Genomic DNA, 16,902 nt, shown 5'->3' on the forward strand with positions numbered 1-16,902 from the left:
ACCGAAACCTGAAAATACAAAACTCCTAGAAGGAAACATAGGGTGAGCATTTACTTCAGTGAAACTTGAATCTATACACACAGATTGCCGAAAACAAAAGGGAAGAGTAGAAGGAAGAAACACACAGACAATGCAATCTGTTTTCCTTTTTCTGTGATGGGACACCAAAATCACCACGAATTCATGCAAATATAAACACGTAGGATGAGGGAAACCTTTAGAGGTGTTCCGTGAGAACGATACCAATGAATCGAAAGAGAAGATGTCCTACAGATTTGGAGACAGATCTGAAAAACCATCTCTGAAAGCAGTAGTTATCTAACACGTGCAAGAAACTGACACCACTGTGTTTGGGGAAAAACCAAAAAACCAAGACAAAACCAAAACAACACTAATGCCAAAGCTAAAACTGGGCAAAGGCCCTTGATGAGACATTTCTGAAAAGATGACGTGAATTAACTAATGAGTCAAGAAGAAGTTGCTCAACTTTATCATTTCTCCCACAAAGGTTAAGTCCAAACCACAGATCTGCTGGGATCCTGGAGAATGTAAATTCTGACTCAGTAAGTCTGGACTGAGCCTGAGATTGATTTAGCTCATTGCTAAAACGTTCCTTCCCTCCAAAATCCACATGTATGTATTAATATTACCAAGTTAATAAGAATGGTCAAAAATAAAAAGGGAAGCCATTAGCAGACAACCTCAGTCTTCCTCTTCAGTGTTTCAGTCCTGTGGGGTCATGGGTCTGTGTGAGGTCTCAGCAGCTGCCTCTCTCAATGTCTCCCCAGGGGACAGCAAGGTGAACCCTGGGGCAGGAAGAGAGGGGAAGCTGATTTGCATAAAGAACTTTTTTATCCTGTTGGGTCTGGGGAGGCATGAAAAGGCCCTGAGGAAAACAAACCCCAGCTGAGAAGCCTGAAGACACTTAGCCTTCGTGAGTGTCCCCATCATGGCCTGGATGATGCTTCTCCTCGGACTACTTGCTTATGGCTCAGGTCAGGCGAAGGGACTCTATCCTTGCGGGGACCACACAAAACAGGGTCCAGGTTACTCTCATCCTTATGATAACAACTGTGTCTCTCCTGTTGGTTTTAGGGGTGGATTCTCAGACTGTGGTGACCCAGGAGCCATCGTTCTCAGTGTCCCCTGGAGGGACAGTCACACTCACCTGTGGCCTGAACTCTGGCTCAGTCTCTACCAGTTACTACCCCAGCTGGTACCAGCAGACCCCAGGCCACGCTCCACGAATGCTCATCTACAGCACAAACAATCGCCCTTCTGGGGTCCCTGATCGCTTCTCTGGCTCCATCCTTGGGAACAAAGCTGCCCTCACCATCACAGGGGCTCAGGCAGATGATGAATCTGATTATTACTGTATGCTGTACATGGGTAGTGGCATTTCCACAGTGATTTAAACCTATGAGGAAGTGCAACTAAAACCTCTTTATATACTAAGAACAGTTCAGCTCTTAGAGTCAGGAGGGAAAGGGAGAGGGTGGAAATGGTCAATGCCGTGAGTGAGGAGGCCCCTTGCCCCAATCTCTTATGCAGGGGTTCACTGCCAAGTGTCTCATCCAGTTCTCTCTCCGGATGTGTCCACTTCCCCAGTGTGACTTTTCCATGGCTGTGCTTCCTCTCTCCCTCTCTACCTAGAATAATGTGGAGGAGAATTATCTACAAAATATGTAAGCTCACATTGAGTCACAGAGACCCCAGTGCTCCAGCAAGACACTTCTTATTCAGAGAGAATTAACAGGTACATGTTCATTCATTAATTTGACCATGAAGGCTGACTTAATATTTTATTACTGAAGGGGGAGCATTTTCAGGGGGCTTCTTAAAAATGCAATTCTCCAACCTAAACCTACAAGTCAGAAGCTTGTGTTGGTGCCGGATAGCCTGTATTTAACAAGATGTACGTGAGATTTTTTTATTAGCATTAATGTTTGGGAAGAACCTACTTTTATTATTATAAAATTATTCCTAGGGATCTCCATTTAAAATGATCTCAGGTCATATTCCATGATTCTACTCTCCTAAATTTCCATTTAAAACCCTCCAATTACTCAGAAACAGATTGAAAATCTCAAGCCACAGCAAAAATTATAACTTGATTTATACAGACAGAGTTGGGAGGAATTTCTGAAAGCATACATTCCTAGGTGCCAGGCGTGGTAACTCATGCCTATAATCCCAAAACTTTGGGAGGCTGAGGCAAGAGGACTGCTTGAAGCCAGGAGTTTGAGACCAGTGCCCTCCACAGAGCGAGACTCCATCACCACAAAAGAAAGAAAAAAGATACAAGTCCCTTTAACAATTTCCAAAAACATGTTTCCTTAGGGGACATTTAGTGGTACGTATGGATATCTGTTATTGAAAACCATTCCATAAATGACCGGCTTCCAGCATGCCTTCTTTCTCTTACTGAGCTCACCTACGGCCCCGGCTCTCAAGGTCTTCAAAGGACACAGGACTCAGTCTTTCCCATCTTCCACCCCTTGTCACAGTTTGTTCCACAGAATCATGGCTCCACTGAGATCCTCTCAGCATAAATATGTGCTTGTCTTGAACAGCATCTCTTAACATAATGTTGCCAAGACAGAGAGGTTCAAGGGGTGACGGGGCCTCAGAGCCACCAGAAGATGGCAGTGATCTCACTGCTGAGCTTTGCTGGGCTAGACTCAGGCTCCCTCCCTCCTTCCTTCCTCTGACTCTTTCTCCCGGAAGTTCCTGGGGTCCAGGAGCTTCCTCCAGGGGTCCAGGAACTTCCTCCACTCAATCTGGGCTCTGGGGTCACCTCAGAGAACCTCTCAATAAGATAGAGGAGGTGCTTCAGCAGATCTAACAAAAGTGAGGGCAGGTCTTAAGAGTATCCATACACTGTGAAAAGAAACAAACCACCCTTACTTGTTCTGTGCACCTGAGTCCTTAGGACTGTTTTCCTCATCTCCTGGCTGTGTCGAGATTGCAAATGTGCAGTTTATTATCCAGATGAAGAGAAATCCATGACGGTTTATGAGGATGAAGACGACAACTACCCTATCTACTTGTCACACAATTAAGACACTGGCCTAAGATCTGTCAGTGGCCTGGAACATTCTGGAAGAAGAGGGTGATGGTTACTTGGCACGTTTTGGGACTCAAACATGAGGATTTCATGATGACCCAGAAGGATAAAGGTGGGATCAGTTGTGAGGGTGGAAAATGTGGATTTCTTAAGGCCATTTTGTTGGGTCCTTTACTCACTGCAAAGGATTCAAAGTGAAACACGCATAATTTTTCGAATAAATGCTTATGAGGCTTTCCCACCTTCTTCCTACCCCCGTCCCATCAAATGCTATGACTGCTAGTGACACTGAATTGAAATTACAACCCACAGGTTTTGCTCCAAAAAGCAAAACACCCGAGAAAAGCTCATTGTTTTAAAATCAAGAATCTATGAAAGCAATGTCACCCTAATCCTAAGGTGCTTCTAAGGTATTTCCAAAGCTGTTTGCTCTTTTATACTGCAGCATTTTCAGGAGGAGACATGAGATACTGTCAAGATCCAAGAAATCACTAAAACAAAAAAGAACCTGAGACTCTTTTCTGCATGACCACCAGCTGCCCAGTACCCTAGGTCACCTTTTGCAGCAGTGAGCACAGCAATCCATGCCACAAAAATCTTCACAAAGCAAGGAGGAAAGGTACAAGAAGAATTACATCAAAACAGTAACATACGTTTGTATGTATGAGGGAGGGATATTTAAAATTAAAATATTGTATCATCACAAAGATCAGATATTCCTCGCTCTGCCCTTGAGCAACCAAGAAAATTAAAGCCTGTTTTATGTCCCAAAAATAAAAGAGAGACTTGATGGAAGTAACAGGACTCAGTGCTTTCAATCCAAGTCAATTTGTATACTCTTGTTAGATAAGTTCAAATTCTAAAGGATACAAAAACTCTGTTAAATCAAGAGGAAAAAATTCATTTTAGGATAAAGTTATTCAAGATGAAAGAAAGGCATGTCTTCAGTGAGAGAACTGCTTGCCGTCGGATGATCTCTTGCTAATGTGTTTCAAGATTTTGGACTTCTCAACTTTCTTGGTTTTCTGGTAGCCAAATCCACCACCACCTCCTTGCTTTTTCTGCTTCCTTTCATTGCTGTTGACATTCAGATCAATAAAGGAAGGCACCTTGAAACGAAATGACAGAACAACTTGAGGCAAATTTAAGTTATTAACATTAAAGATCTGTTTCAGAGAATGGGAATCATAGGCTCAGATGTTTGATTTATATGCTTCCTAGGCTGACTTATGAAGAAAGTAGTTCTTTTTAATTTCTCAAGCTGAGACTGAATGTCAGAGATTTTAGAAAAAGGAAAAGTCAAATTCACTTAATGCAACCTTGGATTGTTTCAAGTAGTGAAGAAAACCCAATTCTTCTGGGTGCAAAATGAGCAAGGCATGCCCTCTTCCATTTAGGCCTCTGGCTGTTTTACCCACATGATGAATACATTCCATCGGGTCATCTGGAGGATAATACTGAAATCCAGTCGACTTCAGGAATGTCCAGTTCTCTTGCTGCCACATCTGTACACAATAGTGTTCCTGAATCTCCCTTGTGGAACTGAAAGAATGTGGCTGTATGCTTATTTTGCTTTTGCTGTGCATGAATGGCACATCAATGTAGTTTAGCAACACACACTGGTATTTAATGGACATGCACGATGAAAGGAAGACCATCACCTTCTTCTTTTGGTTCTCCTTAAGGAATGTAAAGAGCAGAAGGAATCTCTTTTCAGGACAAACAACATATCCCTGCTCAAGACCATCCACTGTTGCATTAGTTTTATATCATCAACACCAACATACAATAGGCTCCTTTGCAGAGAAATCCTTGCCAGGTCTTCAACTTTTCGAGTTTGGGTAACAGAAAAGAGCACAGTCTGTCTATATGTTGGCAAAAGTTCAATAATTTGCTTCAATTCATCTTCAAACCCAACATCCAAGGTACAATCAGTTTCATCAATAACCAGACACTGCAGGTTTTTATGAATAAACCCTGGGGTATTTTGCATATGGTCCAGCAGGTGACCTGGTGTGGCCACAATGATGCTGATCCCATTAGCAAGTTTCTGTGTTTCAGCAGATCTGTCACTGCCACCCATTATCAACCCCTAGGTGTGCACGTGGTGAGTCATTAGCTCCTTAAGAACACCAAAATTTGCATGGCCAGTTCTCTAGCAGGTGAAAGAATATGGACTCCCATTCCATTCCTGGGCATAAACTTTAACTTAAGAAGTTCAACTGCAGGGATGAGGAAAGCCAGGGTTTTACCACTGCCGGTTTTTGCAGCTGCTAGAAGATCCCTGTCTTCCAGAAGTGGTCTGATACTTTTATGCTGAATTTCAGTCATGTTTGTAAAACTCATTTCTTCTACTGCCTTCAGAGTGTTTTCATTGACAAGATTACATAGAGAAGCAAATGAAGTATCCTCAAAAGCTCCTGTCAGTCCCAGGGACAGGCTGGGCACCTCATGTCATCTTCATCATTATCTGGCTCCTCCACATTATTTTCTGTTTGTTTAGGAGTCTAGGCAATTTCTTCTGCAGATTCGTCTCTTTTCAGTTTTGGCTTTTTTTTGTATCAGGCCCAGCATCATTCACCATTTTTCTTTTTCTTCTTCGTTTTCTTTTTTGATTCTGAATTGGGAGACGGCATTGCTGCTTCTCCATTAGTTAATACAGCAGATTTCTGGGGAGATTTAAAAACTTTCAAATTTTCCACTGCTTCTTGAGACACATCTCCATTTTGAGCTTCTGACAGGCCCAGATTCATAGAATGTTTTGATTTTTTAATCTTTCTACCTCCCACTGTTTCTTCAGACACATCTCCATTTTCAGTTTCTGACAGGGTCAGATTTGAGGCCCCCTGCAACATTAGGTTCTGCTGCTGCAATTTGAGGTTTTGCTTCTTGATCTTCTTGTGCGGGAGTTTCATCGGTAGGTGAGACATATTGTCCAAGAAGTGCCTAGACCACGGTACCACTCAGTACAGCTACTCAGTTTGGCGGGCTGACGTGACAACATTTTCTCCGCCCCCCACCCCGCCCATTAACCTCAATAGGGAAAATATTTTTTTTTTTTTTTTTTTTTTTTGAGACAGAGCCTTGCTCTGGCACCAGACACCAGGCTGGAGTTCAGTGACGCAATCTCGACTCACTGCAATCTCTGCCTCCCGGGTTAAAGTGATTCTGCTGCCTCAGCCTCCCAAGTAGCTGGGATTACAGGTTTGCGCCACCATGCCCAGCTAATTTTTGTATTTTAGTAGACACAAGATTTCACCATCTTGGCCAGGATGGTTTCCATCTCTTGACCTTGTGATCCGCCTGCCTTGGCCTCCGTAATTGCTGGGATTACAGGCATGAGCCACCATACCCAGCCAGGAAAACATTTTCTTATTTAAGGACACCAAATTAAAAACATTCAGGAAATATGCAGTGGCTCACATCTGTAATGCAAACTACTTTGGGAGGCCAAGGCAGGAGGATCTCTTGATCCAAGGAGTTTAAGACCAGCCTGGACAACACAGTGAGACCTCATCCTTACAAAACTAAACAAAATTAGCCAGGCATTGTTGCACATGCCTATAGTGAGACCCCCTCTAAAAAAAAAAAAAAAAAAAAAAAAAACCAAAAAACCAAAAAACCCAAACGAACATAAAACAAAAATTCAACAGCATGTAGATTAGTAATGTTAGTACTTTATTTTTTAAAATGATCGTTCACTTGTATGGGTTTTCCTTTGAGAAGGTGCACTGGAGTGTGTCAGCAGAGCAGATAGCACAGACACCTCAGATTTCAGAAGCAGGGATGTGTGGTAAATGCAAAATGCCCGTCACTTGTCAGCATGCACAAGTGGCTATGCCCTCCCTACGTCAGGCTCTGTGTCAGTAGTAACGTGCTCTCTGCGTCCTTTTCAGAGTCCTGCATGCCATCTATGCTCACCCAGCCAGGCCTGCCACCTGGAAGTAACAGGCAACTCCTCCTGCACTGGAATTAGCATCAGACTCAGGTGAATAATGTGGCCTGGCCACACCATCTCTCAGCAAAAGTCCAAGATACGTTGGACTTTTGCCTGATAGTTCCCAGTTCTCCTTAAGTAAGAACTTCAAATGAATTAAAAAAAAATCAATCACTTCACTATGACACACAAGAGCATTCGCTCTCTGGCTTTGACTGTCCTTACCTGCCTTGTTATTATCATTCCATGTGCCCAATACTGTTAAAAGATGTATTTTGCCATACCCTCCACATGCATTACATATGTGTGATTTTTATTTTCAAATTCTCTCTTCTAGGAATATGGTGTGTTTTATTTGTCATGCTGCAGGACTGACCTCCCCACTCAGATTAAATTATTAAATTCTAGATAAAAAATTAACTTGGAATACTGTTGAATCCATACTAGAAGTAACAAAATAATGATATTTCAAAACAAAGATTCATTTTTAAATTTAAAAATGTTGCATACTCCACCTAGAAGAGACTGTGCTACAAATTCATTAGAACATCCCCTTCATGTCAAGGCCAGTCATGTCCCTGAACTTAACCTCTGTCTTCTCAGGCGAAGTTACAGGCCAGGGCCAGCATCAGTAGCCCAGGCTCCTCCTGGTGGAAGCTGGGAGTAGAGGCAGGAGCCTGAACTTGTGGCCTTGGCTGGGTGAAGGATGACATTTCCAAGGCTTCTTGCTTGGCAGTCATCCTCATGTGTGGGTGGCTTGGCAGCAGCACTGCAAAACTCGGGCATGGAATGCCCTTCCTACACGACCCAGTGGCAACTGTGGTGGCCATTGGCATCTGGGGCAGATGCAGCCATGTGAGTTGGTGAGCTGTGGCAGCCACCCTAATGATGGTTTCCACCCCTCCCAGATGGTGGTGGCTAAAGCCACCCAGTAGGCTATCCAACAGCAGTGGTACCATTAAGAAGAGCTCCTGGAGGAAGACTAGAAGCAACTGCTTGCATTGAAAGACCGTAGCTAGAGTGGAATAATTGAACCACATCATATTTGCAGCAAAGATGTGGAATGTATTCTAGATTATGGGATACCAAAGTTGAGGTTTATCTAGCAGAGAGCAGTGAATATGACACAGAAGCTGTCTATTGGGCGGATGCTATCAGCGGCAGGAGGTGATGGTGCAATGCATTTGCCAGTGAGTCAAGTCTCGTACAAATTTAAACCAGTTATGGGGTAAAGCCGGATCCACAACCACCTGAGGGTTACTTATGTTGGCCTGTTCAACATACGCATTTCTTCCCAGAAGCCTTACCAAAGGCCTATAGCAGTGAGTTCAGTATGGAGGCAGTGATCGGTCATACCTTGAAGCAAGTGGTATAAACTCCAATCCTGTGGGACATCATGGACAGCAACTAAATCTGAATCAACAGAGTAGAGCCCTTAACATTGAAATAGTTGACGGTGAAAGATCTGAGGCTTCAGGACTCCGACATCTGTAAATGAGAGCACTGAATGAAGTCTTTATTGGGGAACATCTATCCAGAATATCTTATGCTTGGGCTGTGGCCGTGGGTAATTTAAGTAAACCCACTCTAAAAGACTGGTTTCCCACTGCGAGATTTTGGTTAATAATGGTTCGTGGGAAAAATGGAAGGGTTCAGGGCTCAATTTGTGAGCTGGAACAGGATCAAAGGCCATTAAATATTAACAGGGTTGTAAGTCAGGCTGTGGAGCATCATTAAAATATTGCAAATGACGAGGGCATTGGAGTCTTGCATTCAACTTAGAACTGATAGAATAACAAATAAGTACCATGAATACACTGTTCCAGAGTCCAAATCAGCCAAAAATAATTTTCAGTATTCAAGAACTAAAAAGCAAGCAGTTTGCTCAAACACTCATGAGCACTGTTTCTCCTCATAGATTTGTGCTTGTTCTCACTGCTCGGACGCCTGTCTGGTTGTAGATTGAGGAATATCTTTTGACATTCCTCAATTTTTATGTCAGACAAAACAGACTTTAAAGCAGCAACAGTTACAACAGTTATAAAAGACAAAGAAAGACATTATATGATGATGAAAGGATCAGTCCAACAGAACAATATCACAATCATAAATATATATGCACCTAATGCTGAAGCTCCCAAATTTATAAAACAATTATTACTAGACCTAAGAGATGAGAGAGATGACAACACAATAATAGTAGGGGACTTCAATACTCCATTGACAGCACTAGACAGGTCATTAAGACAGAAAGTAAATAAAGAAACCATGGACTTAAACTATATTCTAGATCAAATGGACTTAACAGACACTTACAGAACATTCTGCCTAACAACTTCAGAATATACCATATTTTCATCAGCACATGGAACATTCTCCAAGACAAATCATATGGTAGGCCACAAAGCAAGTCTCAATAAATTTAAGAAAATTGAAATTATATCAGGTACCCTTTCAAACCACAATGGAATAAAACTGGAAATTAACCTCAAAAGGAATCCTTAAAACTATACAAATACATGAAAATTGAATAATCTTCTCCTGAATGACCTTTGAATCAACAATGAAATGAAGAAGGAAATTAAAAAATTGTTTGAAATGAACAATCATAGTGACATAACCTATTAAAACTTCCGGGAGACAGCAAAACTTAGAGGAAAGTTCATAGCATTAAATAGTCTGAAAGAGCATGAACAGGCAATCTAAGGTCACACCTCAAGAAGCTAGGGAAACAAGAACCAACCAAGCCCAAACCCAGAAGAAGAAAAGAAATAACAAAGATCAGAGCAGAACTAAATAAGATTGAAACAAAAAATACAAAAGATAAATGAAACAAAGACTGGTTCTTTGAAGAGATAGACAAAATTGATAGACCATTAGTGAGATTAACTGAGAAAAAAAGAGAGAAGATCCAAATAAACTCAATTAGAAATGAAATGGGAAATATCACAATGTCACAGAAAAACAAAAGATATTCAAGGCTACTATGAATACACTTATGCACACAAACTAGAAAAATCTTGAGGAGACGGATAAATTCCTAGAAATATACAACCCTCCTGCATTAAATCACAAATAAATAGAAACTCTGGGCTGGTCACAGTGGCTCACACCTGTAATCCCCGCACTTTAGGAGACTGAGGTGGGCAGATCACTTGAGGCCAGGAGTTTGAGCTCAGCCTGGCCAACACAATAAAACCCCGTCTCTACTAAAAATGCAAAAAATTAGCTGGGTGTGGTGGTGCACACTTTTAATTCCATCTACTCAGGAGGCTGAGGCAGGAGACTCACTTGAGCTTAAGGCAGAGGTTGCAGTGAGCTCAGATTAGCCACTGTACACCAGCCTGGGCAACAGAGTGAGACCCTATCAAAAAAACAGAAAGAAAGAAAGAAGCTGAACAGACTGGTAACAAGTAGTGAGACTGAAACAGTAGTAAAAAAATCGCCAACGATAAAAATATCCAGGACCAGATGGATTCACAGCTGAATTCTATCAGGCATTCAAAGAAGAATTGGTACCAATCTTACTGAAACTATTGCAAAAGATAAAGAAAGAGGAAATCCTCTGTAAATCATTCTATGAAGCCAGTACCACGTTAAGACCAAAACCAGGAAAGAACATAACACAAAAAAGAAAACTACAGACCAATAGTTCAGACTCATAGGTCTACAGACCCTGATGAACATTCAGATGCAAAAATCTTCCACAAAAGATTAGCTGAGTCCAACATTATATCAAAAAGATAATACATTACGATCACGTGGGTTTCAAGCCGGGGATGAAGGGATGGTTTAACATATGCAAGTCAATAAATGTAATTAATCACATAAAAAGAATTAAAAATTTAAAAGTATGATCAGTTGAATTGATGCCAAAAAATTTTGACAAAATCCAGGATCCATATATGATTAAAACCCCCAAAAAAACTAGCATGAAAGGGACGTACCTCAAGATAATAAAAGCCATCTATGACAAACCCATAGTCAACATTATACTGGACAGAGAAAGTCAAAAGCATTTCCCCTAATAAGTAATAACTGGAACAAACAAAGAATGTCCGCTTTCACCTCTTCTACTCAACATTGTACTGGAAGTTTTGGCCAGAGCAATTAGACAAGAGAAACAAATAAAGGCATCTAAATAGGTAAAGAGGAAGTCAAACTGTTGCTGTTCACTGTTGATATGACTGTATATGTAGAAAACCCTAAAGACTCATCCAAAAAGTTCTTAGATCTGATGCATAAATTCAGTAAAGTTTCAGGATACAAAATCAATGCACACAAATCAGTAGCACAGTTATACACCTACAGTGACCAAGCTAAGAATCAAATCAAGAACTCAACCTCTTTTACAATAGCTGCAAAAATAAAATACTTAGGAATATACCTAAACAAGGAGGTGAAAGATCTCTAACAGGAAAACTATGAGACACTGCTGAAAGATATCATAAACAACACAAACACGTGCAAACACCTCCCATGCTCATTGATGGGTAGAATCAATATCGTGAAAACGACCATACTGCTGAAAGCAATATACAAATTCAATGCAATTCCCATCGAGATATCATCATCGTTCTTCACAGTACTAGGAAAAACAATCCTAAAATTTATATGGAACCAAAAACAGCTCATGTAGCCAAAGCAAGACTAAACAAACAAAAAAAGCAAAAAGCGAACAAAAAAAAAAAACAAATCTGGAAGCATGATATTACCCACTGCAAACTGTATTACAAGGCTAGAGTTACCAAAACAGCATGGTACTGTTATAAAAATAGGCACAGAGACAAATGGAACAGAGTAGAGAACCAGACATAAAACCAAATACTTGTAGTCAACTGAACTTTGACCAAGCAAATACAAACATAAAGTGGGGAAAGGACACTATATTCAACAAATGGTACTAGATAATTTGTAAATCACATGGAGAAGAAAAAAGTTGGATCCTCATCTCTCACTTTTTACAAAAATCAACTCAAGATGAATCAGAGATTTAAATCTAAGCCCTGAAACCATAACAATTCTAGAACATAGCATTAGACAAATTATTCTAGTCATTGACTAAGGCAAAGACTTCATGACCAAGAACTAAAAAATGAATTGAACAAAAACAAAGATAAGTAGATAGGACTAAATTAAGCTAGAAAGCTTATTCACAGAAAAAGAAATAATAAGCAAAGTAAAGAGACGACCCACAGATTGGGAGGAAATATTTGCACACTATTCATCTGACGAAGGACTAATATCCAGATTCTATGAGGAGCTCAAACAAACCGGCAAGAATAAGCAATCACATCAAAAAGTGGGCAAAGGACATGAATAGACGATTCTCAAAAGAAGATATACAAATGACCAATGAAATATACAAATGAAAACATGCTCAACATCACTAATCATCAGGGAACTGCACATCAAGACCACAATGAGATACCACCTTACTCCTCTACAAATGGCCACAATTAAGAAAATTAAAAAATGGCAGATATGGGCATGGATATGATGTAAAGGGAGCACTCTTACACTGCTGGTGGGAATGTAAACTAGTACAACCACTATGGAAAACAGTATGGTGATTTCTTAAAGATCTAAAAATAGAACTACTATTTCTTTCAGTAATCCCACTACTGGGGTTACTAGAGGAAATATAGCTGGAGGATACAGGTATATACCTAGAGGAAAATGCATTATTAAATAAAAAAGATACTTGCACACATGTTTACAGCAGCACAGTTTGCAATTGCAAAAATATGGAACCAGCATAAATGCCTATTAACCAACGAGTGAATAAAGAAAACGTGGGTCGGTAGAGGAAGGAGGAGGAGGTCGGGTTGTAGAAGCTGGAGTGGCCGGCAGCGCACTCATCGGTGCTCGCGGGCTTTGTCGGTCCGTGCCTCGTCTCTCCCTGGAAAGGGAGGGAGGCTTCGACGTCGACAGGGAGCCGCTGCCGCCGTAGTTCCGAGCTTGAAGTCGCTAGGACTTCTCTCAAACTTGTGTGCTGAGGAGACAGATGTGGGCCTCATCTCCTAGGATGAACTCAGCAGATCGGCCCATGAAAACTTCTGTATTGAGACAAGGGAAAGGATCTGTTAGAAAGCAGCACTTCTTATCTTGGGCTTGGCAGCAAGGAAGAGGACAGGTATTGGAAATGCTGCTTTCTGAAAAGCAGACTGAAGGGTGACAAAGAAGCTGAAGATGGGTGGTGGAGAGCGGTATAACATTCCAGCGCCTCAATCTGGAAATGTTAGTAAGAACCAACAACAGCTTAACAGACAGACCAAGGATCAGAATTCCCAGATGAAGATTGTTCATAAGAAAAAATGAAAGAGGACATGGTTATAACGCATCAGCAGCTGCTTGGCAGGCCACGCAAAACGGTGGAAAGAACAAAAATTTTCCAAATAATCAAAGTTGGAACTCTAGCTTATCAGGTCCCAGCTTACTTTTCAAATCTCAAGCTATTCAGAACTATGCTGGTGCCGAACTTAGCGAGCTGCCATCGTCAAGTGTTCTTCCCAAACCACCAAGCCACTGGGTCCCTGTGTCCTTTAATCCTTCAGAGAAGGAAATAACGATATTTCAACTTAGAGCCTTACTTAAAGTACAGGTATAAAAAAAGACCAAGTACTTATGCTTAAATTTAGTTATGTTTATGGATAGTTGTCAATTGGTCTGAAACGAATTCGCCAGGGAGTTGATCTATTTGTGTAGAACTGCTAATTAATGTAAAAAATATAGACTGCATCTCACGTATGTGTTGTGTGCACTGTGACGTAATGGTGGTATCAGCGCAACTGAAAACTAAATTAACAATTGTACTTGATATTAAGTGTTCTCAACTGAGTAACTTTTAAGGGGAAACCAGCCAAGTTTAGATTTGGGGAGTGGTAAAGGAATCAGCTTTTTCTATTGTTAGAAGAAGACAGGAATTTATCATTCATGGACCAGACTGTTGTGTTGGTGAATCACATGATAAGCGTCTAACACAAGGAGTCAGATTTAGGTAAACATCTGCAAGTTTAGTATACTGGAAACACCCAAATCTGTAATATGCTGACAATCTGATGCACTGCTGAAAGAAAATGTGAATTTTTCTTAATAATTGTATTTTAGTGAATTATACAGTGGGTGGAAAGGACATTTGGAGCTCATTAGAATGAGACATAGTACACCCCAATGGCCCTGTTTATTAAATGTAGTGGATTAAGTGTCTGCCAACAAATACATCAAAACCATTTTTTACCAGTATTTAATGGTCACTCAATAGCTTTCAAAATACATTTTTTTTTGGTTCCTAAGTTTTATTAAAGAACACATACACAATATTCCAGATAAATGAAATTTAATCCTCGTCTTCCTCCTCTTCTTCATCCTGGTTAATCTGGAAGCAACGTAATTTGTAACTCTCTTTGCTATTAGCAACTATCTGCAACCAATCACGTAGATTATTCTTCTTCAAATATTTTTTGATGCGATATTTCAAATACCTTTTGGAGAAAGGCACCTCAGACGTCACGGTGATCTTGCTCTTGCTCCTTTCGATGGTCACCACCCTCCACCAAGGTTCCTGGCTTTTCCGTTCACTTCAATCCTTTCTTGCAAAAACTGCTCAAAATTGGCAGCATCCATGATTCCATCTTCTACAGGGTGGGTGCAATCAAGAGTGAATTTCAGAACCTGCTTCTTTTTTTCACCCCCCTTCACCACAAGCTTTCTCAGGGGAGCCATGGCGGCAGCGGAGGCAGAAAGTCAAAATACACTTTTGTATTACAGCACTGCACAAGCTATTCTAAGTGATCTGGCCTCATCCTTCATGCAAAGCTGGCTTTGGGGAGCTGTATAATGTGAAAATTTTAAGTACCTAGGGGAGAAAGAGCCATGTAAATACGTGTAATGAACTTGTAGCATATGTAAAGTTTTCTTGGCCTTTATCTTACAAAAATGGGATATTTTAGTGTGAATTTGCTGAATGTAAGACCGTGGACTGTTTTTTATAGTATGGCCTAGTTTTAAAGGTCCATAATAATTTGTTTTTTAAGTGTGCCCTTGTGCTGAAGTGCCAGTGTATGTATATTATACTTGATTTGGTTGTAAACTATATTTCAAAGCAAATCCTAGTGTGATAAGTTTTATAACTAAAAAGGTTTAAGCTGCTAAAACTATTTTTAAGAGATGTGAAATGCAGTATGGGACTATTTGTTTTTCCTCCTCTAAGCCCAAAGATTAACTAAAGGGCCCCTCCAACCTTACAGATGTTTGGCTTTCACAGTCTTCTAACCTAGGATCCAGGTGGTTTAGAGTTTGGTGCCAGTGGGGTTTGGTTTTTCTTGGTCAAGGGTGGGTGGCAAACCAACACACTACTTATGCAAAAGACAAACTCCTGCATAATACATTGATAACATGTTTTGCCAACCTTAAGAGTAATTGCTTAAATATAAGTGAAACCAATAGCAAGTTTATTTATTATTTATTATTATTATTATTTTTTAAGATGGAGTTTCACCATGTTGGTCAGGCTGGTCTTGAACTCCCGACCTCATGTGATCTGCCTACCTTGGCCTCCAAAGTGCTTGGATTACAGGCATGAGCGACCACGCCCGGCCAGCAAGTTTAAAAGGCATGTGGCTCAGTTAAAAAATTTTGTTAATGCCCTATTTTCTAATTGGCACCTCTTTTGATGCCTAAGCAGGTAAGCAGATGGCTAAGGTGTATTTCTCCAAATAAATCAAGATGAAGTACTGCCCAAGTTACATATTGATAACCTAAAGACAAATTTATGTATATATGAATTTAAAGCATAAAATTAAATTGTTTCCCCCTCAAAAAAAGAAAATGCGATATATATATATAAGCTTTATATATAAACATATATAAATACATATTTATGTATAAATATACAAATATATACATATATATAAATATATATACATAAGATTTTTTCTTCTAATATCATGGCATTATTTCATTCCCTTATACATTTGAGTAGAATTTCATAATATATACGTATACCATGCAGCAACCTGGGTGGAGTTGGAGACCATTATTGCAAATGAAGAAACTCAGGAATAGAAAACCAAACATTACATGTTCTCACTTGTAAGAGGGAGCTAAGCTTTGAAGATGCAAAGGCGTAAGAATGACATAATGGACTTTGGGGACTTGAGGGAAAGGGCGTGTGGGGGGTGATGAAGAAAATACTGCATATTGGGTACAGTGTACACTGCTTGGGTGATGGGTGCATCAAAATCTCAAATCACCACCAAAGAACTTTTCCATGCAAACAAACACCCCCTGTTCCCCCAAAACTACCAAAATAAAAACTGAATAAAAAATAGTAATTATCACTAAAAAAGAGAAATGAGAATGGCTATATGTAAAAAAATGGCCAAAGCAAGACTGAGCAAAATTGGAATTGTCTTAGTATTGTGGTGGCTTTCATTTAGTTTATGTTGTTAATGTTACATATTACATTTGCAGAATAAAATGTTGCTGCCTTTTTTTCCGTTATGAGAACTTCTTTAGTTTTGGAAGAGCTCAGTTTTGTTTAACTTTTGATCCATTTATGATAAGTAGTTTGAGAATGGTTGCAAGAAGCTCCCAGTGTTGCATGATGAAACAGCTGGTGTCTCATGCCATTTATTTAAGGTGTTTTATTTACTTATTGGAGAAAATGTTTAATTTTTAACAAATATTTATTGAACATCCACTCTGTGCCATGTACTCCTATATCAGGTGCTAGATATATATATAGATGAATGACACTGCACTCCAGCCTGGGTGACAGAGCAAGACTGTCTCAAAAAAAAAAATTACTAGATAATAGAATTCAAGAATTTATTACATACTACTACTTGGTGTACTGATAATCATTTAAAATTCAAGATTCTTTGCGTCTAATGGG

General features: G+C 40.1%; 1 long non-coding RNA gene, 3 pseudogenes and 1 gene segment (V, D, J or C); 3 read left to right on the plus strand and 2 right to left on the minus strand.

The window, feature by feature from the left end:
• The first annotated feature begins 740 nt into the window (after positions 1–740).
• Positions 741–1,710, plus strand: LOC116546599. The segment is given in 2 exon segments: positions 741–995; positions 1,096–1,710. Coding segments are annotated over 2 exon segments (366 nt in total).
• Positions 1,711–3,347: 1,637 nt separating this feature from the next.
• On the minus strand, positions 3,348–6,103 carry LOC116546598 (annotated as a pseudogene). Its single transcript, XR_004266778.1, has one exon. The product of XR_004266778.1 is annotated as an ATP-dependent RNA helicase DDX18 pseudogene (transcript).
• A 6,669-nt stretch (positions 6,104–12,772) lies between these two features.
• On the plus strand, positions 12,773–14,236 carry LOC116546600 (annotated as a pseudogene). The gene has a single exon (XR_004266779.1). The product of XR_004266779.1 is annotated as a proline-rich nuclear receptor coactivator 2-like (transcript).
• A 52-nt stretch (positions 14,237–14,288) lies between these two features.
• On the minus strand, positions 14,289–14,752 carry LOC116546601 (annotated as a pseudogene).
• Positions 14,753–14,775: 23 nt separating this feature from the next.
• LOC116546602 lies at positions 14,776–15,829 on the plus strand. Its single transcript, XR_004266780.1, has 2 exons — positions 14,776–15,455; positions 15,611–15,829. It is a non-coding gene; the product is annotated as an uncharacterized LOC116546602 (long non-coding RNA).
• The last annotated feature ends 1,073 nt before the right edge of the window (positions 15,830–16,902 follow it).

This window comes from Sapajus apella, unplaced genomic scaffold (genome assembly GCF_009761245.1).
Source record: "Sapajus apella isolate SASKATOON/1434 unplaced genomic scaffold, GSC_monkey_1.0 scaffold1096, whole genome shotgun sequence".
Classification (NCBI taxonomy): Eukaryota; Metazoa; Chordata; class Mammalia; order Primates; family Cebidae; genus Sapajus; species Sapajus apella.